This window comes from Podarcis bocagei (genome assembly GCF_964188305.1).
Source record: "Podarcis bocagei genome assembly, chromosome: 4".
Taxonomy (NCBI): Eukaryota; Metazoa; Chordata; class Lepidosauria; order Squamata; family Lacertidae; genus Podarcis; species Podarcis bocagei.
In genome coordinates, this window is record NC_138128.1 from 34,081,993 (window position 1) to 34,109,975 (window position 27,983).

General features: G+C 39.0%; 1 protein-coding gene across 2 annotated transcripts in view; it reads left to right on the forward strand.

The window, feature by feature from the left end:
• Positions 1 to 27,277, forward strand: part of SLC25A36 (solute carrier family 25 member 36) — a 36,635-nt gene extending 9,358 nt beyond the window's left edge. For both annotated transcript variants that reach the window (XM_081192732.1, XM_081192733.1), the window contains exons 2-7: positions 7,602 to 7,772; positions 12,769 to 12,846; positions 17,226 to 17,326; positions 25,173 to 25,239; positions 25,570 to 25,859; positions 26,579 to 27,277. In XM_081192732.1, coding sequence (XP_081048858.1) covers positions 7,602 to 7,772; positions 12,769 to 12,846; positions 17,226 to 17,326; positions 25,173 to 25,239; positions 25,570 to 25,859; positions 26,579 to 26,772 — 901 coding nt within the window. In that variant the 3' untranslated portion in view covers positions 26,773 to 27,277. The remainder of the gene's footprint in view (positions 1 to 7,601; positions 7,773 to 12,768; positions 12,847 to 17,225; positions 17,327 to 25,172; positions 25,240 to 25,569; positions 25,860 to 26,578) is intronic.
• Positions 27,278 to 27,983: the final 706 nt, after the last annotated feature.

The window sequence follows — 27,983 nt, forward strand, 5'->3', positions numbered from 1 at the left end:
TGGCGTTTATTGACCTGACTAGGGCCTTCAACACTGTAAATTTTAATGTCCTGTGGACTGTCCTCCTGAAAATTAGCTGCCCAGATAAATTTGTGAATATCCTTCAGCTCCTCCATAATATGACAGCAACAATAGCAGATAACAATGGCTCTCAAAGTGAACCATGTACAGTGGGATCAAGTATTAAACAGGGTTGTGTTATCACCCCAACTCTATTTTCATTGCCATGATTCTGCACTTTGTTGAAGGGAAACACCCCACTGGAGCGTAATGCTGGTGGTCAACAAAAGTGGTTTAAAGACTCTCTCAAGGCAAATTTTAAAAATGTAGTATAAACACAGAGAATTGGGAAGCAACGGCTTGTGAGCGCTCCAATTGGAGAACAGCCTTTACCAAAGGTGTCATGGACTTTGAAGACACTCAAACTCAGGATGCAAGGGAGAAACGTGCTAAGAGGAAGGCACGCTTGGCAAATCCACACCGTGATCAACTCCCGCCCAGAAACCTATGTCCTCACTGTGAAAGGATGTGTGGATCCAGAACTGGCCTCCACGGTCACTTACGAACTCACTGTTAAAGACCGTGTTCATGAAAGACAAACTTACTCGGCTACAAGTGATCACTGAAGAAGAAAGAAGGCATGTGTGCTGCTTGAGCTGTGAGTTAAATGTGTATAGGATTATACAACAAAAGTAACATTAAGAAATAGTTTGTAGTGGTCACATTGCAAAACATTTCTCTTTTCAGCACGGTGGTATTATGCAAAGGTTGAACGTTCTGATGTTGCCGTGCTCTGTATATGTGACTTCCTCTCCTTCTCAGAATATAACTGTTCACTATAAACCACTTTTTCAGGTGTGTGAAGTCAAACTGAAGGCATCTTAAGCCTTAGATTTAGACTTGAGGCATATTTTCCTAGAAGGGAAACTTATGATAGAGCAGATATAATCTAAGGCACGCCTGAGGTATAATGGCTTCAGACTTCTGGAGAAATCAAATTGTGCCCATCCACCATCGGAATACGGCTCTGTTGGTGGAACAGATTCCTCTTCTCTACTGCAGATGTTCCACCAATATCTGTTCTAGGGGGTTGAGGGACTCTCTTCAGTAGATTTGGGCTGCTTGGGGAACTGCAGTGGAGAAGGGACAAAAGGGAAAGTCCATCATGTGACATTAGAAGTCACCCTTCATTTAAAGCAGATAGATAAAAGTGTTTATAGGACTGGAAAGCTGTGTTGTGGGGGAAGGGGACCTTTATCTTCTAAATGCCTGTCTCTCTCTTTTTTAAACTATCTTGACAACAGTAGGCTTCTTCCTGTGTTGCTGTACAAATATGGTTTTTGCCTGGGCTTTCAGCAGCTTGTATGGCTAATCATTTACTTGTGGATTTCTGAAGCTTGATGGTTGCCTGGATGTAGTAAATTTCTTACAGCCCATTACTATGGTCTGTTGCAGGAGGTTGAAAGTGAGCTTGGATGCAAGCAGTTTCTGCCAATAATGTCCAGAGCCTGACACCTGGATTGTTTCATTATTGTAGCAATATAGTACGTGTTGTGGAAAGTCTTCCTTGAGTTGGATGTGAGCAGAGAGGGACTCCTATAAGAATATTGAGTTCTGTGTTCAATTCTTCATAAATGTCAACAGTGTCTCCCCTCCCCTCTGTATATGTGCAAGTCTGCAATTAAAAAAACCCCGTCAGTATTAACACTCAAATCCTGATACCAAATTCCATCATTTATAGTTCCTTCCTAACAATGATTCGATTATTCCAACCATGAATCTGTTTTTGACTTGGTTTTGTGGCTCTCATACCACAGCTATCCAATTAAAGAAATAATGCCTCTTAAGATAGTGCTTGCCACCTGCAGGTTTTAGAAATACGCATGTTCAAAATAAAGTTTTTACAGCTCTTCTTTAGGTCTGTCTGTTAACTTTGCTTTATAGGTAACTATTACCTTAACTGTCACAATAAGATTCTTGTTAGAGTTGGACTTTCCTTCCAGGGTCATTTGAAGAAGAAGAAGAAGAAGAGTTTGGATTTGATATCCCGCTTTATCACTACCCTAGGGAGTCTCAAAGCGGCTAACAATCTCCTTTCCCTTCCTCCCCCACAACAAACACTCTGTGAGGTGAGTGGGGCTGAGAGACTTCAGAGAAGTGTGACTAGCCCAAGGTCACCCAGCAGCTGCATGTGGAGGAGCGGAGACGCGAACCCGGTTCCCCAGATTACGAGACTACCGCTCTTAACCACTACACCACGGTTGATGAAAAACCTGATATGGTTTCTGAAAATTAGAAATGCAGTTTTGCTTAATATTGGTGTTGGCTCAGATTATTTGAGTCATTGCTAACTTCTCAGAAAAACACAGTTTGTCTTGAAAATAGTACCAAAGCTTTGACTGTTCTTACTTTACTTATATTAGGATTTTTTAAAAAATGAATGTCATTTCGAACCTTACCTTTCCTGCCAAGTATCAGCAAACTTAGTCCTCATATGTTTCACCATCTGCGTCTCTAAATGATGCACTGGTGCCATGTCTTGGGCCATTGATGTAGATAGCATTTTTTTTTAATCAACAAATTCCTCTATGAGGAGGGTTTACTTTCATAGCTCCAACCAATAATGGAATCTCCATGTTCATAACACTATGAAGTTTCAGGGCAAACAGAGTGGTTATCTCTTCCTTGATGTTCATTGTGCTAGTTGTCTGGTGGCATCTCACTGATCGCTCGCAGAAATAGCTCTCATTTCATTAAAACTTTAGCCTGATCCAGGAAAGCAACTCACATTTTTATGTCCATGTAAACTAACCAATAGATGAATACTCCTCTCATAGATCCAGCAATAGCTTGGTAGTTTTTTGTTTCATTTATGAATCACTTCCCAAGGAGCATCCTGAATCGATTCAACACATAATAACACACCTTTAAAACAATTACATTTTTTTAAAAAAATGATTAATATTGTTTAAAGCAACAGCGCACACATAAAATCAATTTAGTTCCAAATGCTATATGTATTTTAAAAGGTTTGTTGAAAGAGGAACATCTATAGCACATTCTGGAAAAAACATACAGAAGGCTTCTGATATCCGGTGGGAGGGAGTTCCGAAGGGTAGTTGCCACCATACTAAAGTGCTTAGAGAGGAAGCAAGGCAGTGAGTGGTACTCAGTTGGCAGATAATGTATTGAAATATTACGTAGTTGTCAATGGGTGAAAGTGCAAATATTTTGCACCAGGTCCTATAGGTGTAATTTAGATGTGTTGACATCTTAAACTGTGCACAGTAGTGGACTGGCAACCAGAATATATATATTTTGGTACCAGCAAAATGTGTGTATTTGGCCTGAAATGTCTACACTCAGCCTTGTTGCTGCATTCTGTGGTTGTTGCAGCTTCCAAACAATCTGAAAGGGAAGCCCCACTTTCAGAAGCTCATATATTTTAAAGCTGCTTTAAGTGTTACACAAAATATGGGAAGGAGAGCTAATATAAGATTAGTTTGTATGTTTCAACTCTACAATTCCATGATTCTGTAATTCTTTGATTTCTTTTCACTTTATACACAAAATACATAAAATGGAGGCACAGGTTGATGACTACTCTCCCTTCATTTTTGTATACTCATTAATTTTTTTAATAAACTAACTGTCCCACTCACAGTAATTAGCCCTGAACCTGATTATTGACAGGCTAAATAATAGAGACAATGTGTATGCATACACATAGATTGTAAAGCACTCTGTAAAAGAGCTGTAAAGCAGAGAATAGGATGAAGTGCATCCAATGACTCTTTTTATGCATAAATGCATAACTGATCTTTTAAGTTTCAGCTCTGCAAACTGACCTTGAAATGTGGGAGTTAAGCTTGTTTCCTGAGATACTCTTACTCATAATGAGTTCTGTTGCCTGTTTCAAAGGTTTTGTTAGATGCAAGAAAAGGTATAAAGAACTGGGAAAGGGAACTTACTATTTTGTTTTCTTCATTTGGTATTGCTCAGGTTCTTTAGCTGTTCAGCTAGCACAGTTCATATATTTATCTGTGCTGGTCACTGAGCTAAGTCAAACCCAAATAATATTATTAACACTTCATGTTGTAGAGATAATGCTCTGCTAATGCAGTTAAAATAGCTTAATGCTATGTGATAACAGAAAATAGGAGCTATTGAACATTTTAAACTGACTGCTTATTAAGAGTTCAACCTATAATAAAAAGTATTTGTGGCTGTATATGTATAGATTTTGTTTGCAGTACTGCTGGTACCTGTTTGTCTTAATGACCTTCCAGGTTGATGCAGACAAATCACTTGTTGCTTCCTTTGCTATATTTCTGGTAACAAGCTTGGTAAATAAACAGTCCAGGTAGGAAAAAACAGTCTTTCAATACAGAGTCCCCCATGTTCTGTTAAGAGTAGAAACTTTAGTCCCATTTTAGGCACCTGGCTGTCTAACTAATTCGTACAGAAATAACATTTGTTTTCTTTAAGAGCTCTGTTGAAGGCTTTCTGTTTTTGTGTGCAGATCTTATTTTGGGAAACTTCATTTTAGAAAAACATGTACCTGAAGTAAAAAATGCTGGGCAGTAAACATATGTATATATGTGTAAAATATGTTTAATTCTTTGTACCAAATGATTCCAGTTCCTTGTAGCTCAGACAGAAAGCAGTTCATTCTGTGTTGTTGAAACTAGCAGCTTCAGTTCTTCTGATATGGTCCATTCATGAGGCTGTACCACCAGAGAACGGCATCAGAAGCTGTTGTTAAACCAGATTAACCTATTTGACTACCTAGTCCAATGTTTCCCACTTTGGCTACAGTGTTTTACATTGTTCTAGATTCTCACTTCTTTAAGTATGGAACAGCCACATTAGGATGTTACACTAAACTAGTGTAACATCAGCAAGCATAGTTAAATCTCTGGTTTGTGTCCCCCCTTCACTTCATCTTCCCTAGTTTGACTGTCAAGAGGAGGAAAGCTTCCAGATTCCTCCTTCCAATCACACGGGAGGAGGAAGCATGAGAGCCCCAAGGCTTCCTTACGCTTGTTCATGCCTAAAGTGGCATTCAAGTGTGAAGTTTCATCTAAGTAAGCAGCCTATAATTTTGATCATTTGGAGGAAATTTAATGTAACAAAACAGAATTATAAATGGAGGGTAAAAATAGGTCCCAGGCAGGGTTCAAAGGCAATTCTGAAATATTATTCTGTATAGATCACACAAGTAGTTGTTCATAAAAGCATCTCATAGTCAGAACTAGTAAAATAATATTAAAAGGCTGCATGACGTGGTATCATTTACTGTAATTGAGAGAATGTCTCTTCACCAGAGGGTAAATCACATGAATGAAGTTGAAAATGCACATTCTAATTCATTTCTATTTATAAACTTGGAAGCTTACTTGATGCTACTTTGGTGTTGGTGCAAAGACAAGATAGTTGAAAGGGTTGGTAAAGTGATACATCTAGGTCACTGGCATGAAACGTAATCTAGATGAGAGTTTATTGTTGTCTTTATGCCTCAATTAACTATGCTTGACTGTTCGCTTGTAGACCTAATGACAGACCTAATGACAAAAGCCTAGTGCTCCTGTGCTGCTCACAAGCAAGTGTTATCTCTTTAAAAATGCAGAAATTTAATCTACTTGGTTTTCATGAGGAGGCAGATTCCAATTTGAAGGACACTTGAGCAGCAAAGAGCATTTGACTGATAGCATTCTGCAACCATTAGGGGACCACAGTTTTTGCCTAGGCTCAATATCCAAGCCGAAAATTGTGGTCACCAGGTTGTTTTCCCGCCTTCTCTACCAGCTTAATTTAGATTGCCTTTACCAAGGGAGCTAGTCCCCTTTTCTTTCATGAAAAAGGGGCAGGAAGCAGAGAAAGTATGGCAGCTTTGACCACTGCTTGGCAGAGGTGCCTGTAGTGACCTCACCAAGCTGTAGTCAAAGAGCAGGATCCTTGGCCACACATTTGCCAAATAACTTCTAGACTTCCTCTGATACTTAAGCTGGGGGAAGCAGCAGGCACAGCTCTTGGGATGATTCCCATCCATCTTCACAGCTTCATGCTTGGGAGGGACCGTGGTTGCTTGCCAGCAAGCTATAGAGCATTCACCATGATGGAAGGTGGCAAGTGAAAAACAGAGATGCCTATAGTTTCAATTTGGTTGGCCCTTTCAGCACCAAAGGCCTCAAGGATTAGAGCTTTCTAAATTTTAAGAATAGCATTGAACATGCCTCAAATTAAGGGTGCACATTTTATTTTTGTAGCACAATATTTGAATATGTCCACTGTGCTTTGTTGGCTTTCTATTTTTGCTTATTTTCTGGCAGTTTTTCATGTGCTGCTGTGGTGTATTTGAACATATGCCAAGTTATAGTAGTTTGTTACTAGAATAACTAGTCCAAGAAACTAAACATTTACACAGCAGGCAATTTTCTGCATTCATGTGTTGTAGCCTCCACCCCTCCTTCTCTGAGATGCTCTGGCACTCCCCGCTCAGCCCTGTACCACTTTTTCATTCTTAATAAGATGTACAGCTATGAGCTGGGGTTTTTTTTGATGGGTATTTCACTCATCTTTCTTTATTCCTGCTGCCACCACAGATAATATTTATCTAAAGACTTCACTTTTGAGAGAGCCAAGTAAGAGACATGCATAGTGACAGTTGATTCGTTAAAGAGAAATAATAAACAAAGGTTATATGATTATTTGAGGCATATGATTTTAATTGTTATCTTATTACAGATGTAATAACATCTTATTGTTAATTGTTATCTTATTACAGTGACATCAATTGCTATTATAATGCTTTCCCTATATTTCTTGACTAACAAACCATGCTTCCCATCCTCCACCAACTTTCACACCCTTTCTCAGCTCCACTCTCCACTCCACTGACTCTCAAGTGTCATACCCCCAACATTGAAAACCCCTTTCAAACGTTCATCCAAACATCACTCCTCACCAGCATTCAAAAGTCTCTCTCTACCCCTCCCTAACACTATTGTAATTCTGCTAATATAGCACAGTATTGCATGCAAAATCATATAGGAAAACACTGGAACATTGTATCATGCAATTTTAAACAACTGAACTAGAAAGTCTAATTGTATATCTTGGGTAACTTAAACGAAGGTTGAGAGAATGCAATCGACTTCAACTTGAGTTAGATCTGATAATGAATATTAGAAGCCTTAGCTATTCAGCCATATTTACAAGATTAAGCGAATGATAGAAATTAAGTACTGAATGCTTATGAAAGGAGCTGTCAACAAAGAACTTTTTTAGAAAGAATGAGTTGCAATCTTTAGTTGTTTCAGTACAGAAGCAATACTGAAATCCATATTATCAAACAATTTGCTGAGGATTTCTTACAGGAAGTGCATGTCTCTGTTAAATGTCGTACATGCATGCACTGCCTACAAAGCATAACACAAGGGCAATACTACACCAAAGCTTTGCTACTTTTGGAAGGAAGTATTCCTCTGTCAAGAGTCTTGCCACAGTTCCTGGCTATCTTATACCATCTTGTAAAATTGCTTGATTGTAGACATTCCGCATTCCTTGATAACTTACTATTTTTTTCTTCTTCTTTGCAGATGTGGGGGCACCGTAGGTGCGATTCTGACATGTCCACTAGAAGTTGTAAAAACACGGCTGCAGTCTTCCTCTGTTACACTCTACATCTCTGAAGTTCAGCTGAATACTGTGAATGGTGCCAGTGTTAATCGTGTAACTAGAGTTTCCCCAGGGCCTCTCCATTGCTTAAAGTGAGTACCAACCCTCCTTGAGTTTTCCTGTTTTTAAGTCTGCTGAAAGGTGCCCTTTTGCTATACAGTGGTACCTCTGGTTACGTAGTTAATTCGTTCCGGAGGTCTGTTCTTAACCTGAAACTGTTCTTAACCTGAAGCACCACTTTAACTAATGGGGCCTCCTGCTGCTGCCGCGCCCCCGGAGCACGATTTCTGTTCTGATCCTGAAGCAAAGTTCTTAACCTGAGGTACTATTTCTGGGTTAGCGGAGTCTGTAACCTGAAGCGTATGTAACCCGAGCTATCACTGTATACCCTTATGCCCCTTGAAAAGAGAAAATGATATAAGGAAAACTTCAAATAAGACATGCTGGAGATGCACTTCATCTGCTGTAGGTAGTCTTCCCTGGCTTATCCTTACTCCTCTGACCTGCAATGTGAGGTTCTGCAGGATTTTGATATTACTGTAAAAAAGTGACTGTCTTGGGTTATATGGTAAACCAGAGGACTGTACACAGTATCTTATGTTGGTTTATTTATTTGCTTTATATCCCACCCTTCTTCCCAGAGGAAGGAGCCCAGAGCAGCAGACACAGCAGTCACAAAATATATTTTTTAAATACTAAAAACAATTTTAAAACATTCTAAAAAGCAGTTTAAAACATTCTCAACCAGTTATCTCAGGGTTGCCAAGAACAATGTCTTTCAGCCATAACATGCCTAGGTAAACAGGAATGTTTTTAAATTTCTCTTGAAAGCCAATAATGAGAGAGACAGACACATCTTACTAGGGTGGGGGGCGTGTCACAGATTCCTGTCAAGGGTCATCACAAAATGAGCAATAAATGACTTTTCTTCTGTTATCTTTATGGCACCTTCTTTTGAAGTTGGTTGCTTCTGAGCTTGAGTTTTCAGGTTTTAGAAAGTAAGCTCCAGGTCACAGTTTGTGCACAACCGCCCATACTTAAGACAAGGTGCAATCCTATTTGCAGACAAGAATGTGCCCTGCCAGCTGAAACCCACCATTTTGATCCATCTTTAATGGGTACCAAAAACAAAAGTGTCTGATTACTGTGCTCTGATATACTTGACATGGAAAAAAGGGGTCTTGCCTTCTCCATTTCTTCTTGCACTGATATCTGATTGTTGACAGTAATTCATACTGGATACCCTGGAATCTCTGGATGTTAGTGTTAACTATTGATCTGTATTTCATTCACACTTTTGAAGGTTAAATATTTGCGGAAATGGTTGTCTTCTGGCTTGAGCAAATTTAGATTTCTTGAAGGAAACTAAGTCCTTGAAATGGAAAATAATAATAATGGCCTGCTGCACAGTCCTTTGCATTTTGGCTTCCTGTCTTGAGATACAATTGGTCTCTAGAAAGAATTCTGTAACAATATTTCGGAATTATAATTCTATCTCTTCAGTGTGACAGCTGTCTGGCCATCAACCCAGTTTGGAGCATAGCATGACTGCCTCCTTCCTACATACATTCTTGGGTGTTAAGACTACCTCTTGGTAGTTCCATCACCCTCAGAGGATGAGGGAAGGAGTAATCCAAGAGAGGGCATTTTCTGTGACAGCCCCTAAATTGTGGAATTCCTTCCCCACAGGTGAGCATCTGGCACCTTTAATGTACACTCAGGTCCCACTTATCAAACACAATGCATTGTTGATTGTTGATTAGGCGAGCATTTGCATAACAAGCTATTCCATTGCAAAGCTAGTGTCATAGTGGTGGGGACTGTGCTGTGTCCCTCCCTCCTTGGCAGGGCAATTGGTTTATTCCACCCTTTCCTTGCTTGGTGCCCTCTCTATGTTTGGGGCTGTAACTTATCAGGCAGGTGTTGTCTAAAATGTCTGGAGGGCACCAGGGGAAAAGTCTGTAATAGGCTGCAAACTGTTTCTCACCGTAGTTTAAAGAAATCTGAAGTGGTCTGGGTATCAGACAGATGAAAGATTGCTGCTGATTTGAGTTAAGGTGCGACAATGAACAACCACTGCATGAAGAACCCAAGTGTTGCTATTTTTGAAATGATATGTTTATTAATTTTTGAGAATACAGCGTTGTGTTCTTGAATTTTCTTTGCAGCTTGCAGTTGTAGGATCTATAACATGGAATGATTTGGGCATCTTTCTATATGAACTGTGAACAGTTTATGTTTCTGTAGTGCTTATGTAAGTAGGATTACAAATTTAGATCTGAGTCCAAAGGACAAAACTGTTCTGATAGAAAAGCGCAGAGAAATCATTTGGCAGAAAACCCATAAAGAAGAAGTAGATTAAAATGTATTTTCATCAGTATTCCTCAGACAGTAAGAGACTTGTACAAATTTGTTTTACAGATTTGTTTTTAGCTAATAGTTGTGTTGAACTAGGAAGTCCTACTTTGGGCATTCTGTCTTTTCAGTCCCAGCCACCTCATCCCATCTACAGCATGGATAGGTAATAATGACCTGTCTTACAGTGTCATTGTTAGAAGAGGGATCCATTGTAAGAAAAGAGGGATCCATCCTCCTGTGCTGAGAATGGGCTGATGGGTTGTCTTCAATCATGCTGCCTTTTCTAAAGTTTTCTAAAAGCATAGGCAACTGTGGGGGTACTGAGCCTTTCATACTTCACTCACTTTAATTATTTGTGCTTATGGGACTGAGAAATGTTAAGGAGTGGCAACTAAAGTGCCTGGAAGGCTGCTGTATTCCTCATGGGTTCCCCCCCCTAGTTGTAGAATCAGGATCTGCACCCTGTGGGATACTTAATGGTGGCATGCTTGACAATTCCAACCTGAATGAAAGTTTGTCTTTTAAGATTAAGAAATGGCTTTAAACATAACAATGAAATTAACTACAATTCCTGCAGTATCTTTCATGTATTGCTTGCTGTACTGTTTGTTGTTGGTGTTGTGCAGTGACATACTCCATAGTTAAGATTGCAAAATCATACCTTACATAATGAATCTTAGATGCATTGGTATTCAGGAATCCAGCTGTGCAACATACCTCAGACCTCTCAGCGGTGATTACAAATGGCACAGTGTAATTTACAAGCAAATCCTTTTTAAAACTACATGCTTCAAACGTGACTTCTGATCTTGCCCTTGGATAGAAGAATGAGGCAGAACGAGATTTTTATTCTAGTGCAGCCTGCATAAATAAACTGAATCTTTAAACCACTGTGTTGAAATGAATGTAGATACTTGGATTAGTTCAAACAGTTCCAAGTGAATGTCTCTTGCAACATTGTTTGTAGATTGCTTAGTTTTTTATGTCATTAACCTGTATTTCTGTTTGAACAAGAAGTGCTTTAAAGAAAATTTGACATTATTGGACACTTTATCTGTATTGATAAGCATAATATGGTGCATATTGCAACATGCTGATTAGATAACGTTTGGCTTTGAACCTAAAGTTACCTGAATTCATCCTGAATTCCTAGTGCCCTTGGAGCACTATATTTTAAGGGTTATAATTTAAATACCCAAATGTTAAGTGCCGTGTCTTGTTCCCTGATACATGTATTGTCTAACTCTTCTCATCCACCTTTAAACAAATTCTGTGCTGACTTCTTAGGAAATGTGATTTCTCTTTAAAGGCACTTTTTGATGTGGCCAGTTTTTATTTTTTATTTAACAAAATTTATAGGCGACTTCCCGTTTACACGGAGGTTATGTTCTGAACCCTCGCATGCATCAGTGAAATTGCGTGAAACGAGGAGCTGCCTGTCGGCTCAACAAAGCTCTGCTGTTGCACACAGAAGAAGATTCCCCACACATCATTTGAGTTGGTCAAGGAAGCCCTGCTGTCCCTCTGACTCACCAGGAGACTCTCCCTGGAGCCTAAAGAGGATGTCCACTTCAGACTGGGGAGGGTCTGCTTGCCAGCTGGCAAAGCAGTGGGGCTTTGCTGAGACTCATCAGGTCTCTTCCCCCACTTCTGGCTTTCTGTGGCTACATGTGAACTAAATGATGGTGGGTGGGTGGGTGTGCCTGTACTGCTTGATTTTTTAAAAATAAAAATAAAAATCCTCCAAGTAGTTTGCAGTAATAATAATAGTTAAAAACAGGTATTAAAAATAATCATAAGAAGCAGGAGCTTGTCCTGTTCTCTGTAAAAAGGTCATTCCTCAGGGCAACCAAGGGAGACTAATTCCAATGGCCAGGCATGAGCCCAGACTAGAACACGTCTAACTAATATGTGTCATCCAAGAACAGTTGCAGCTGCCCCAGCTCTCAGCAACTGCAAGTTTAAATTATTCTTGTATCCCACCTTTCCTCTAGTTAGGAGCACAGGGCAGCCAGCAACACAAAATTAAACAATTGTGCAAGAATAAAATCACCAGGACCATTCAATCATAAAAGCACATTAAAATCAGCAGTGATATTATGTGTTGTAGTTTTAGCCCTGGTTCCCTGCATGTGAGTAATTGTAGGGTAGACTCAAGAACAGTTAAGTCAGCATTCTCAAACTATGGACCAGGGCCACCAGTGGGCCTCAAGACCACAGTATCCTGTGGTTGGACAGATACTAACAGCAGCTGCTCTCTGCATGCACAGTGCATACACAGGAATGGTTGTTGCTTAAGGAGCGAGGCTGCAGCAATGCAGCATGCAATGTAGGAAAAAAGAAGTGAATGGTGTGGCTGGGGGTGAGAGTGGAGGAAGAACTATGGAAGGTGGTGGTGGGGAGTACTTGCTCACCGTAGTTCAGAACTCTTTGTAGACAAGATCCCCAGTCAGACAGGGGTGGGATGATGTAATGCATGGAAGTTGTGCTGGGCTGGGATCCTGTCTACAAAGAGTCCTGCAATGAGCATGGGATTTGCTTAAAAAAAGGAAAATGTACAAAATTACAAAAGAGCCCCCAACATTTGTTTAGTTTCTATGGTGTAGAAAAGTGCTGTGTATACATATGCCTGTTTGTATATGTTTAGTGCTTCAAAATAAAATTATTTGATTCAATATAACTTCAGTATTCCTAAATATGTAAATTATTACATGTGTGCTTCTTTTGCAGAATGATTTTACAGAAGGAAGGCCCTCGCTCACTTTTCCGGGGATTGGGTCCTAATTTGGTAGGCGTGGCTCCATCCAGGTAAAATGAACAAATGTTATCATAGCTTATTTAGGATTAGGTGATGTGTAGAGTTTTCCAGAGTAATTATGTTATCACACAAATAAATCTTCTAATACTTTTCCTTCTTTTGAAGCCACTGGGCAACATTTTTGTGGGGTCGGCGGATGATTTGACTCCAGATTTTGCTGGGGGAGGCAATTCCTGCCATTTCCTTGCTATGCCTGTGCTGGTGGCTGAGTGACCTGAGTTCTGGGTCCATTGGAGGATCCATGGGGATTTGAATCCAAAGCCCCTAGTGCTTGTCACCTGAATCTCCCCATTTCAGGGCTTTCCACTTGCAATCACCAGTGATAGCTTTCCACCTGTTAGGCTGCAGCTGTGATCTCTGCCATGGTGAAGCCCATCACCACTCTTCTCCTCTGCTGGTGGAGGCCAGCAGAGCAGCACCTAGCTGGCATCCTACCCCCGACTTCTCCCCAGCAGTCAGCAATACAGGGCTAGGATTACACTGTGAAACTGATGTGATTTCATTTGGAGGTCGACAACAAGTCCTAGAGGTTTTCTGTTTTTTATGCTGTACAAAATACTCAAGTGAAACAGAAGAATAGACTTAATGGAGATAATTTGTTGCTTTGTTTCTGTAGAAGACAATAAATGTATGGAATGAGCAATGGGAAAAAATCATTAGATTGTAATGTCAAAAGTGCTGGAGGCATATGCCAAGAAACAGCTGTTCTGTGCATGAGTCACAGTGGCTGCACGCCCAGTTTTGGATGCGCACTAAGAGGCAGTGATCTGTTTCCTCTGAATTCACTCCAGTCACCTTTTGTACGAAATAAAGATTTGATTCTGGCAGGTCCAACTTTCGGTCCACTCTCACTCTCTGAGTGATATTGTTCTGCTTAAAGTTTCCATAATGCTAAATACTGTTTGCTTTTGTTCTGCTTTAAGCTGTTGCCACGTAGGCAAATAATTGTAGTTGTTTGGTAAGCAGAGGGAAGAAGGACCATTTGTATATCCTTAAAACAAAGTGTAGATTACAATAGTGGGCTAATACAGCAGTCCCAGGCATCTTGTGTAAAAAAATCATTATGGCTGGTTTTAATGGAATTGTGTCTACAAAATAACACTGTAAAAACTTTTTTTTGTCTTGTTCCTCATTCAGAAATCGCAGCTGTATCTGATTCCTTCACAGCCATTCTCTTTGCTTCTTAATATTAAAACCCTGACTTTAGGGTTGGAATTCAGCCAAAGTTAATTTCTGGCTGGTTAGTGCCTCATATAAATCACATTTATTGTGCAAAATAACAGACAATACAAACCACAGCAATATAAAAATGAAATAGGTTTCTGTCTTGATGATAGATGCTAGTATTGCAGCCTCCACTCCTTACTAAAAGTTTCTGCTGAAACAGCATTTTTCTTTTTACCTAGCCCTTTTCTATTTCATAAATATTTGGGGGTGCTGTTGTGCACAGTATTTTTTAATATTGTGGCCCATACATTTGTGTCTGTAATATGAGTGCAGCATTAGAGCTGGAAGAGGCTTGAAGGTGAACGGTTCATTTTTCCTCACCCACCGGATGCTTTCCTTTTAAACTTGTCAATAAGAGATTATTCTGTAGACGCCATCTTGCATTAATTTGCAAGGAAAGTGGGCAAAAGTAAGGTGCATCACATAAGATGGGACTAGTATTCTAATAAGTTTAATGCAATAGTTTGGTGTATAGCTCCTTAAGCCATAGAAAGGTGCAGGCAGTCTTGTGTATTTTGTGTCTCAGATTAGCCTCAGGATATAACTTAACCTGTTTCTCTCTCTTTCTCCTAAAAATGTGGCTGTGGACTTTACCCAATTTTCATGCTAGGCTTGTCCATTTGCTAATGTATTCTCAGGCTTATGAATGAACATAGCACACTTTTTCCAGTCATCAACCATGGACAAATACTTTTTTGTTTCATTTAAACATCCACTAAGTAGCTTTAACAGCTTCTCTCTGTTTGAATAAGCTTGTTTCTTAACATGTATAGCATACACCATTGATTATGGATTCCATTTTGTTCATTACATCACGTAAAACAACCACTTTATCAGGTCCTTGTGAAAGGCCACATGTTTGAGGAGCTAATGATGTTAACTTAATGTTCTGTTTCATGAAGACTTAGAGGCTGTTCATATAGCAACCTCTGCTGATTGTATGTGGTTTGTTTTTTGTTTTTTTGTTACAACATGCAAAATGTTACTACCATTCAAAAGTCAATGTACATCAGTTAAATTTTAGAGTATTACAGAAGTATTCCTTGGTGTGTGCTTAATTACTATCTGTACATTAAATATGTTTTAAGGGACTTCTTAGGTAATTAGAATAGCACAAATTTGAAACAAAGCTGTTAAAATTATATATATAATAAATATTGTAGAAAATTCTCTCCTGCCCCCTTGTGGCAAGATTATCTATGTTGCAAAAAGTTGATTATATGATTTTTTTAAATTATTTTTTTTTGCAACAAATATGTATTTACTAGGGTAGTTTGTTATCTGCTTTAAACATTTAAAACTAAATATATATACTTGCCTATCAGGCACTTTAAAACATCTCAACATGAAAATGAAGTGAAGCACTAGTTTTTGTGCTGGATGTAAATAGCTTCTTCAGGAAATGGCTTGCAGCTGTTCCCTAGATGTTGTTGGACTACAACTCCCATCATCCCTGAGCTCTGGCCTTGCTAGCTAGGGGTGATGGGAATTGTAGTTCAACAACATCTGGGGACCCACAGGTTGAGAAAGGAAGGGCTTGGGTGTGCTCTGTGTCAATTTTAAGTCCCTTTTAAAAAAAGTGGACCACTTTTTTAAAAACGCTGGATTTTTTAAGAATCCTAGCTCAAGTGTTAAAGAACTTTTTACTGCTTAGTTCTAATTAGTTAATTAATTAAATTTGTATACTGGCCTTCATCTGTAGATCACAGGGTGGTTCACAAAATAAAAATACAAAATTGTATTTACCAGCTGTGTTAACAAGTACACTGTGTGCTCCTACTACATGTAGCTGTTGCCTGGTCAACTTTCTTTGTCTTCAGTGACTGTGGAGAGAGAAACTGTGATAGCAGGTGATTCATAACGCTTTTGAACATCCAAAACATTTTATTGCTTGGGTTAACTTGCAGCTGTAAGCAAGGCCCCCTTGTGGGTGTCTCTTGTTTTGATTAAAATAATATTTTTTTCTATCTTGCAGCTTTAAATGTGGCTGCATTTTGCATTTTATTTTTATTTGTAATGTTCCATTTGGCAATGTAAGATGTAAGTTTCTAAATCTCTTCTCTTTTTTGTAAATATAAAACTGTATTGAAGCGACTTCATAATACAGTGGTACCTTGGTTGTCGAACTTAATCCATTCCAGGAGTCCGTTTCACAGAGTGTTTGTTGTGGGGGAGGAAGGGAAAGGAGACTGTTAGCCGCTTTGAGACTCCTGAAGGGGAGTGAAAGGCGGGATATCAAATCCAAACTCTTCTTCTTCTTCTTCTTCTTCCTGGAACCATTCACAAACTGAGGCACGGCTTCCGATTGGCTGCAGGAGCTTCCTGCACTCAAGCGGAAGCTGCGTCAGACATTTGGCTTCCAAAGAATGTTGAAAAACGGAACACTTACTTTGGGTTTTCTGCGTTTGGGAGCCAAAACGTACAAGTACCAACGCGTTCAAGAACCAAGGTACAAATGTATGGCAGCATCTCAGTACAGTGGTACCTCTGGTTACGAACACTCCTGGTTACGAATGCTTCAGGTTATGAGCCCCGCTAACCCAGAAGTAGCTGCTCCTGGTTGTGAACTTTTGCCCCAGGATGCGAACGGAAATTGCACGCAGTGAGAGGCCCCATTAGCGAAAGCGCGCCTCAAGATAAGAGCGGTTTCAGTTTAAGAAAATAAGTTCGTAACCAGAGGCACCACTGTATTGCCCTTGCTTGGTGCTCTTGAAGAATCCAACAGAGGGTGAAACATACCAACTTGTCATAGTTCAGACCTAGCCATTTTGTAAGTCAGAACTTTTTAGGTCTGAGGGAAGGTGGTCATTGTCTTGTGATTACAGTACTATTCTAAATGGTGTATTGTTTCCACCTCACCCAGCCCTTAACAGCAGGTTCTAGTAATTCCTATGATGCATATCTAAGAAGAATTGGAAGTTCAGAGTGTGGTGAGAATGAGGATCTATGCTGGGGTCTTTCTGCAGAACATCTGAAAAAACTAGCACTGCTTCCTTTTATTGTTTTCAATGGTACATTTATATTTCAATGGAGAAAGAGACCTATCTGCTTGGAATACACTTCCATGCAACTATCATCATTGTTACTAGTTTTACTACAAAGCTATATTGTATTGATCATATTTAACTTGTTTTCCTTTCAGAGCAATATATTTTGCTGCATACTCCAATTGCAAGGAAATGCTGAATAATATATTTGAGCCAGAATCTACCAAGGTACACATGACCTCAGCTGGAGTAGCAGGTAAGGATCTGTAACTTTGTGCTTTAATTATGTGGAAAGCCTTTTAGTGTTAGAGTGGCTATGGTGAATGGGGAACTGCAGAAATACAGGAAATGGTTGGTTCGGGGTATAGCGGCAGAATGGCTGGGCAGACTATCTTCTGGTCTTAAATGCTACGTATGAAAGTTTATGGCTTGAGAATGAATAGAGAATTTATGGTATATGAACAGACTTTCTTGCTGTCATTCCAGGTAGCTAAGTCATGTGGACTTAATTTCAAATTTGCTAAGCAAATTTTATAGGAACTAAAGAAGCCAGCAATGAGACTTCTCCTTGCCCCTTCATTTTATTTTGAAACTCCTTCCTGTGTTAAGACAACTGCTCCGACTTTCTGTAATAATATACCAGCAGATTTTGGTCACCCTCCTGTGCTTGAAATATTTAAAATTTGCTGCTGCAGTATTAGGTAATCTGCCCCCCTCCCTTGATAAGGCGATAGAAAGCCAGTAAATATGTTTTTCCTGTTTTGGAGGTGAATAAGCCTCTTGGGGAAAGAGGGAAATAAAAATGCAATCCAGCACAATTCTTTGCAGTACTGCTGACTTCATGAACTTTACTCCAGAGTCATTGTGCATGGTTTTACAGCCTGTGGGTGCAATGCTGTACCCTTTTCCCCAAGAGTAGCCCCACCTGAACCAGGGGGATTTACTGAATGTTTCAGTTCATGGCTTAAATGTAGATTCTTTTTGTGTACTTCCTCCAGCATAACAGCCATGACGTGTTTTGTAAAGTTTTTTATTTCTGTTTCTTCAAAAGAGAAGAATGGGGCTAAAGTGGGACATAATGGTTCTTAATACTCTATGACACTTGCAGGGAATATGATAGCTTCTGCTGTGAATCTTCTCTATATAGCATACAAATATTTTTAGATTTTAGACTTTTAGAGTGGCTCACAAATAGATCTGATGAAAGAAAATTATAATGGCCCAATAATTTAACCAACCCTGTAGCATAGGGTTTCTCCCCAACTGGGCACTGTGGCCCAAATGTTCTTTTTTTAAAACTTAAAAATGTTAGATCTAAGAAATGAATAGAAAAGAAAACTGTGTTCTTAAGATTATTGTCTGGCATGCTTAGAACTGTACTTCTAATATAGTTTATCTCTTTTTACACTCCACCGAAGGAATCCATTGGGAATGAAATGGGTTTGGTGGGAGAAGGATAACTGTGTGATTGGCTATTCTTTTGAAACTGCACCTCAATTAATTGCTTCAGAGGCTTTGTTAATATGAAAGACTATTCTGTTACCTGTGTTTTTTTTCCCTCCAGAGAAATTTCTAAAGAAATATTATTTCTCTTGACAAAAGAGCAGAGCAGAAGATAAGAAAATGGATTAGTAATCTTAAGATTATTTTTTAGTTTATGCAATGTATATTGCACACAAAAGGTTATTCAGAACTAACTTAAAGGTTCCTTATCTGTTTTTCATAAGAGATGTGCATCTTTGCCCAGTTAAATAAATGTGAAAATCTGATTTGTTGGCAGGTTTCATATCTACATACATGTCCAGTAATAATTTCTGTATTGGTATTTGAATTTTTGCTATTTAAACCCTGGGTTTACGAAACTTAAATTTTGAATCTCTTGAGACACTTAGATTTTTCTGTTTGTCATTTCAAGACCTGTACATATTTTATTCTGCTTTTAAAATGCGAAGCTGCCTCTTTTGCACTTCTGTGGCTTTGATCTTACTACTTGAAATTATTTTGCTCTTGTGCTCATGCAATACTGACGGAGCATTAACGTTCAGCTTTGCAGTTATGCACCTAAACCACATGGTTGGTGAAAGAATGTCCCATGCAGATTGGCTCGGAAGGTAGCTATTTTTTTCCTCTTGAACTAGCATAGCTTTAGGATGCTAGAAATCCCATAGACTCCATTTTAAAACCTCCGCTAAAGATGCATAAAATACTGATTCATAGTGTTGGCTGTGTAGCCATATAACTAATATAAAGGGCCGTTAACATAGCTTGTGAGAAAAAATGCTAACCTTGTCACTTTTCTAATTGCTTCTTAAAACTTTCATTGAATGCACTACATTATGCTATTAACAATTGTACCCACAAAGTCTGTTTTGGCTTAAAATTCAAAGTTGCTTGAACAATTAAGAAGTATGAGGCTTTTTTCTGTCTTAGCTTCTCAAAAAAAATTATTTTATTGAAACCTTGTTTATAGATGTTTTTATTGCTTTCATATCACTAGCAATTGTAAATATATATACCATTTGATTTGAGTCACTTGACACCAAAACAGTCTCAAAACTACACACTCAAAATATTGCTATACTCTGTTTCGGTTGTGAACTATTTTTTAAATTAGCTTTTATTTGAAACCTTGTAGACAGTATTCCTTTTTAAATTTCTAAAAAACAACAATCTTTCAAAGTCTGAAATGTTTAAAATTCATGCTATTCTGTACCTAGTCTTTATTGTACTTTTACTGTCTAACGAAGGAGAAGCATTTTTCTCAGACATTTTTTCACAATCCTTATTGGAGTTGCTTATCATCCTTCATTCTGGAATGTATTCGGGGTTAAGTTAGACAAGTATACAGGGCCACTTGTATTCAGCGATAGAATTGCTGCAGAACCCAGGGGACCCTTAGCCAGCCAGACTGCCATCATGCTCCCATTCCACCCTCAATATGTTGCCTAATGAGTTCAGTCAACAAAATGCCTTATTTTTTAAGCTCCATTTGCTTTGCTGAATAGAAATAGCAAAAATAAACTGTAGTCTAAGAATGTAAAGAAAGCCTAATTGGATTTTTTCCCCTTTGCAAACTATACTTGTACAGGGAAATTAACAGAACTCCTCAAAGATATTTAGTTGCCTCAGTTACAAAAAAAGCTAGTTCCAAAATGAGTCTATCATCTCAGTCTAAAGCCTTGCATACACTCCAGTGTGCATACAGAATGTCAGGAAGCCAGCCAGCAATAAATCACAAGGAGTACGTGAAGTTAACTATTAGCAGAAACAAAGCCTGCTCAGAGGAGGCAGGTCTAATTAGCACACCAACTCTTCCTGGTAAATCTTGTCCCTATGAGGCAGTTTTGGGGACTGAAGATCCCCACCTTTCCGTAGTTGGTTAAGTCTCCTCCTTTCACGAGTCCTTCCCAAGCAATCTGAGACTCCACCGGCATGTCTGTCTCTGCTCTTTCCTCTTCATACCACTTTGGGTCCTGTGAGACCAGGGGGAAGGGAGCTTGTCACAGCAGAAGGGGAGACACCCTAGCTTCTTCACCAGTCTGACTCATCTCTGTCCCTTGGTCTCCATCTGCTCCTGCTTCAGATTCTGGACTTCTCTCTGTTAGACTTCCTGCTCACTAAACCCTGTTACCTCTTCAGCTTCCAACAGCACCTTCTCCTAGTCATCACTCTCTTCTCCCTCTGACCACTCATCATCGTACCAACTGGACTCTGAGATGCCTTCCTGGTTCCTCCCACCATTCCACTGTGTCCAGCCAGTCCATGACAAAGAATTACATGATTCAGTTTAGTATAATATACCCCCTTGAGTGTGTGGAAGCTGGGCATTTCATTCTACCTTGTCCTTTGAGGTGGTGTTGCGGTGAGGTAGTGCATTGTGAATTTCAGAGTTTCACACGTAATGGAGAGCGATGCTACTTAGGGTGAAAGAGCAGTGACACTTTCTTTTGTGATTTTGTTGACACTATACACCCAACTGTTTGATGGAACAGTTGGAAGCTGTTGTGTTCTAAGGAGCATTCCTATTCCATCAACTACAACATGCTCTGTAATCTTTGATAACTTCAGGGCCTTTACTATTAAGTCATTTGCTGTTTTCATAGAACCAACTCATAGACAAAGTTTAAAAAGTTGTATGGAAGATCTTTTGTCAAGTTACGCTTAGTCCGGCTTTCCGTTATAGCCCATTTTGAGCCAAAGAGGGAAGATAATGGCTTAATTGAATTATATGATCTGTTCTAATTTTGTCTGTCTTCCCTTTGCTTTATACTTCCCAAAGACTCAAAATTAGCTTATTCTATAACTTCAAACATTTGTAAAATAGGTACAAGTTATTCAGTTCAGGCATGTCTCAAATTTTAAATTAAACTGGTTTCAACCTGACATTAAGGCTTGTTTTTTCTGCCCATTGTGACAAGGTTAGCATTTTTATTTGACATGCGCACATACACACCCAGCACTTTGGGCTTTTAAAAATAAGTATAGGTAAGTATTTTGCAAGCTGTTAAATGGTTAAACTGCTGCAGATGGCAGAAATTTCAGTACTCAGTGCATTTTGCAAAACTTTTTTTAAAAAAAATACCTGTGGCCTGTACTACCTTTTTTCCTTTTTTATTGTTCTAAACTTTTTAAAAAAGTTAGATCTCACATTTACTAATTCACAAATCCTTCCATTGGGATTCAGTTTTGTCACATATGTCTGATGAGGTCACTGCTTGTTGTTATGATACAGAAAAGCCTGTGTCTATTTTAGGCATTTACTGTACATTTCTCCCGTGAAAAGAGTGAGATCGTGTCATCTCATGCTCCCCATCCGCAGGTCACTTCCTGCAGAAATATGGACTAACTTAAACCTCGTGAGTACTGAACTGAGCGTCTCTTGCAGCCTCTAGCGTAAGAACCACACCTTGGGTTTGTAAACAAACAATGTAAGGGGAATATTTTTATTTGAATTCCAGTTGTATACATTGTTTTAATACATCACCCAGCTATTCCTTCCAGTGCAGCCTGGGGAAAGGTGGAAAAACAGTTTTATGGACTACTGTTGCGTGTTTAGCCAAGTTGGTGAAATTACATTCCTTATTGACAATCCATAGGATTCCTACCTTTAATTTATATATTTCTATTTTATTTAGGCAAAGTATTTCAGAACTGCCCTTAAATAATAGTACAGTTAACTGTATGTGTCACCACACTCTTTCCTTTCTATTTAAATTTTGTTGGCATAATATGTATTCACATGCATTTATCAATACATTATCCCTTGCAAACAAAGACAATGCAGATGCATACCTGGGATCTTAGCTGTTTTATTTTTAAGCTTGTTTTGCTCCAAAAATCTTGAGAGAGAGAGAGAGAGAGAGAGAGAGAGAGAGAGAGAGCGCTCCTTCTTTGGTTAGAGGTTCACATGAATTGCTTTTAGAAATAAACAGCAAACTGAAATAAGGCCTATAATTCCCATTGCATACTAGGACTTCTGAGTAAAATATAAATATATACATAGGATTGCACTGAGCAACTTCTTGTTTTGTTTCATTTTGTTTTAATGGAGCCATATAAATGGCCTTAAATATTTTGCATTGAATTCCAGTATTTAAAGATAATAATTAACTAAAACATTATGCTTTTACACAAACAAAAGGGCTTCTTCCATTCACATAAGGGACTCTGATCCAATGGAGGCTCCTACTGGAGGATGGAGAGTTAGAAAAGGTCATTTTTGCTGATTCCCCACCCCCTAGCACCACTCCCATGCTGTTCTGATAGTCTCCTACCCTCTGGAGCAGATGTTCAGGGAAAAGAAGGAATTGGCAAAAAAAAATCTCTTCACTTTCCTCTGATCATGGAAAATTTGGATCCAGCCCTATAGATATGCAGCTGGATCAAAGCTGAAGTCATATGTAGTCACTGTTCAAATGCATTTTGGTATGAGACATTCCTATGAGCAGCATTTGAACCCTCATAATACCTTTTAAAATTTAGCCAAGTTTTAAACGTGATCTGATGGATTGATTCAACAACTGCCAAAAGAGTAATCCCTCTTTTGTAGCATGTGCATTTGTATTTGTGAACTTACCCTCCAGCAGTTTTTTGTGTCCAAGCACCTTAGTGCTTTTAAATTTGGGATTATATATAGCTGAACATTGCTTAAGTCTTAAAAGTAAAAACGGATCACAATCTGCCCAATGCTAAATACTCTTCTGAGTTGCATTAAGTACTTTGTTATTTCCTCAGATGGAACAAGGGACATAAACATTGTCCAACATATGCAGTGTCTTGATTCTCTTCCTTTTTAGGCTTGTATAGGTTCCAAAGATGCTAAGTATAAGCATGTTTGCTTGCATTTATACCCAGGACTTGAAGTTGCGTTCATGGAATGTTGTACCCAGTCTCTTCTCTGCCTCTATTCCCCTTTAGATTACCAATTAGAAATACATTAAGGCTATAGACCTTTACACACTTACCTAGAAGTTAGCCGCCTTGTACTCAGTGGAGCTTGCTTCTTAGTAGACCTGTGTTTGCATGTGCTGTAGGCAGTAAACATCACTGGCAGACAGACCATTTAGTTAACTCTCCATAAAACCATTTCATAGTGATTAATCTAGGGCAGCTAGGGCACAGTTCCTTTTGTGTCCTGTGTTATATCCCGTATGCATGGGCAATGTCTAAACCAATTCTCCAGGTTTGTTGATTTGTTTGAACACGTATGAAACAAAAAAAAAACCTCCCACCATTAATGCACTTACGCAATATTTCTGTGGCTAAAAGCTAAAGATGATGCCTGTGTTTAGGAAGAACAATGACTTGGGGGATGCAAACATTAAAAGGAGCTTAACATTAGCTAGGCATATTGCCATTTAGCCAAACAATATTAATTACCAGTTCTGCTTCTGTGCAAGTAATTAAAGTGTGCTTTTTGTGACATGAAGTAAGAGAAAGTTTTGTAATGTTAACTAAACCTTAAAACAGTTAAGATCCTTTGGCAGTTCTTTTTTTAACCTTTTCATTCACATTCCCCCCCCCCCACGTGAATACCAATAGAGATTGTCCAGCGGGGGCGGGAAACTGCTTTGCAAACATTCCTTTTTGTGTAGTTCACTAGCAGGCTTTTCCATTCTGTTTTGAAATGTGCATGGGAGATGCACTGCACAAGGTGCTCCTGAACACTCACTTCTGCAAGAGGAGAACAGGATTTGCATGGTTAGAGGAATGATTTGCTTGTCATTCCAGCTGAATAAATAGTAATAAATTGGGTACTTTGAGCACAACAAATTCCCAACCTCCCTTCTGCAGACATTTTACCTGATATGCAATGCATTTTATATTATAACTGTACAGTTCTCAAAAGCTGCCCTCCTGTACTGCTTTTCTATTCTTTATGGTAGTGTAGTGTAGGAGATATTATTTGCAAGTGGCAAAACATGCACACTATTGGCTGTTAATACCGTTTAGATTTTGAGTAGCTGCTTTCCTTTCACAACTCACTTTTGTATGTTTGTACAAGTATTCCTGGGACCAACCAAAAATCCTTGCTTTTACTGCTAGTGGAACTCACTGGCACAATTAATACAACATCCAGCTAAATTATACTGTATAAACTATACTGTGTTGATGTACAGTAACGTGTCTCTGAGCTGTACAACATTAAGTAGTTAACGTGTTTTTATGATCTGATTTGTTTATAAATTAAATTTGCAGAGAACATTTTAGACTCTTCTGGCATGCTTTAGTTTCACTGCAGTTTGCTTTTGTTTGGAGTGCATTTAAATTCAGTTAGCCTAGTCTCACTCTGGCTGTTTGAAAGGTGTCAAAAAGGGATTTGTATGAATAAATGGGCACAAATTGGGTTCTAGATGTACTTATGGCTAGTTACTAAGAAGAATAAAGAGGCTTTATTTTACTTTATTGAAATCTTGCAAAAACAAATATTGGCTACGTGGACTGGAAAAAAACAATAAAATGTCAAGATGCCTACTTTTGGTTTTTAACCATTAGCATAGCACAGGTCAGTTTGTATCAACTTGTATCTTTATTCATGTTTTAGCTTTGCTATTTTTCATTATGTTTGCAAAACTAATCTTCCTTTTTTAATATTTATTTAGGTTTCACTGCAATCACCGCAACCAATCCAATTTGGCTAATAAAGACACGATTACAACTTGATGCAAGGTATTGAACTCTTTAAAAAAATGTAAATATTGTCCCCAATGCTATTTGATATCTTTGTGAAGTTGCTGGGTGTGAGGTATCATCAGTACCTCTTATGATTTCTGTAACATCTGAATCAGTATAACCTGAAAACTGTTTCAGTAGATCTGGGTTAGTTTTAGAAATCATTTCAGTGTTCATAATAAAGGTGTATGTTTTCTGTAGCTTGCAAGTAGACTCATGAAATGAAATAATGAAATGGGAAACTTTACAGATATGGTGAGTGGTGTCTGCATCTGGCAAAATATTATAAAGCTCTTCTGAGTGTTGAATTTCTCCCCCCTCTTTCAGGAATCGTGGAGAAAAACGGATGAGCGCTTTTGAATGTGTGCGCAGGGTTTATCAGACAGATGGAATTAAAGGCTTTTACCGAGGAATGTCTGCGAGCTATGCAGGCATATCAGAAACTGTTATTCACTTTGTTATTTATGAGAGTATTAAGCGAAGACTTTTGGAGTATAAGTCTGCTTCTGCTATGGATGAGGAAGATGAAACTGCCAAAGAAGCATCTGACTTTGTTGGCATGATGATGGCTGCAGCTACTTCGAAAACTTGTGCTACATCCATAGCCTATCCACACGGTAAGGGAGGCTTTTGTTAAGCAAATCAGCAACCAAATTTTTTTTTTCCCGGTCCAAGAGATAAGTTACTTTCAATACATTCATCACATTTTGCCTTTGAGAACTGTGCACAAGTTGTCTAATATGTTGCTTTTGAGTACTGTTTTGGCTAATAAGAATAAAAAGAATAGTAAATTTTATTTACCCCGCCCTCCCCAGCCAAGACCGGTCTCAGGGCGGCTAACAACCAATTATAAAAACAAGTTGATTAAAATAACATTTAAAAACAAGATTAAAATACAACATTAAAACATTAAGATGCAGCCTCTTCACTGGAGGAAAAAGGAAAAAAGAAAGAGGGGGAGGGAATCAAACTGATTCTAAGCCAAAGGCCATGCGGAACAACTCTGTCTTACAGGCCCTGCGGAAAGAAATCAGATCCTGCAGGGCCCTGGTCTCATGAGACAGAGCGTTCCACCAGGCCGGAGCCAGTGTTGAAAAGGCCCTGGCTCTGGTTGAGGATAATCTAACTTCCTTAGGGACCGGGACCTCAAGGGTGTTGACCTTATGGACCTTAAGGTCCTCCATGGGGCATACCAGGAGAGGAGGTCCCGTGGGTACGAGGGTCCTACAACAGATGAAATAAGTAATGCATTGTAGAAGTAGGCAAGTGTTGTAATCCTTCCAAGATTGTGGAAAGCTGTCCTCAAGATAAAATGTTTTCTCCTTTTTTGATGCAGAGGTTGTACGAACAAGACTACGGGAAGAAGGAACAAAGTACAGGTCTTTTTTCCAGACACTGTCTTTGCTTGTGCGAGAAGAAGGCTATAACGCCCTATACCGTGGCCTAACAACGCATCTGATTAGACAGATTCCAAACACAGCTATAATGATGTCTACATATGAAGTGGTAGTCTACTTACTGAATGGATAGCAATATTACCAGCTGTGTTCAGGAAGATGGAAGACCAAAAGCTTGCAGTGGACCATGAACTCTCAGTGTGGGTAGGTAGGAGTAAATCTATCAAGAACATGCAGCTATGGACAAAATGGAAGGCTGGTAGGCAGTCATGCTGCCTCATCATATGGCATCTTTTGCAATGTGATGATCTGAAGCTGCTCCTAAAGGATTGCCTTTAAACTCCTCATATTTCAACATTGCAATTTTCTCCTATTGTGTCAACTTTTCTAACGCTATGCAGTGAGCATCAGACACTTGGTTGTGAGCAAGGAGAGGCATAACAACATGTGTGTTCTCACTGGAAAGCGTACATCTCTTTTCCGACTCGTGTTCATTGCTGGTTTAAAATTCATTTTCTGTTACTGCACAGTAGCCAGTTTGAAGGGTATGCCTGTGTACATTTAAAGCAGATTCATAAATGCTTATCTCTTGAAACTCCACTTTTGCAGTCTGAAATAAAATGAAAGACGAAGATTCACTAAGCTTCCCACTTTACTACCTCAGGGGATCTGACAGGGATCTTAGGTTTCTTACTACAGAAAAGGTGGCCTTTATTTGTCGAGGTGAAGATGGGGGACAGGCTGTTTCATTTTTGTATCGAGTTCCAGTTGCTTTAATATCAGACCCTGGGATTTCTAGTGTTGCAGCAGTATACTGTTTTAATTACCCTGAGTATTTTCTACCGTGGAAATAGAGAAGAGCCTTAAGATCCACCTGAAATCAAATCGTCCTGTCTTCAGTTTTGTACAATTTGTGTCCATAAATCCCTTTGGAACTGAAAACACCTCTAAATGTATTAAGAATCACAGCATTGTGGAGCAAACCACCAGCAAAGAGAAATTGGCTTGGTGTGTTGGAAGGGCTTTTCGCATGCTGCTTTTAAATCCTTGAAAACCAACAAACAGTACACCCTACATTTTTACCTTTTAACATACATCCTGTCATTACAATGTAGCTGTGTTAAATGGTAATGACACCAGGGGAGAAGAATTGTAATTTAGAGCACAACCCTGCCCAAAGTCTAGTACTTTCAGAGTGCAATCTGATGCTTTTCTCCTTGGGAATAATCCTTGTTGAGTTCAATAGGACTTCTTCCCAGTTAAATCTTTATAGGATTGCACCCTAAAGCAGATAAATGTTGAGTGTGTTTATATCTCACTCACTTAAAGCAATTAAACGTAAGT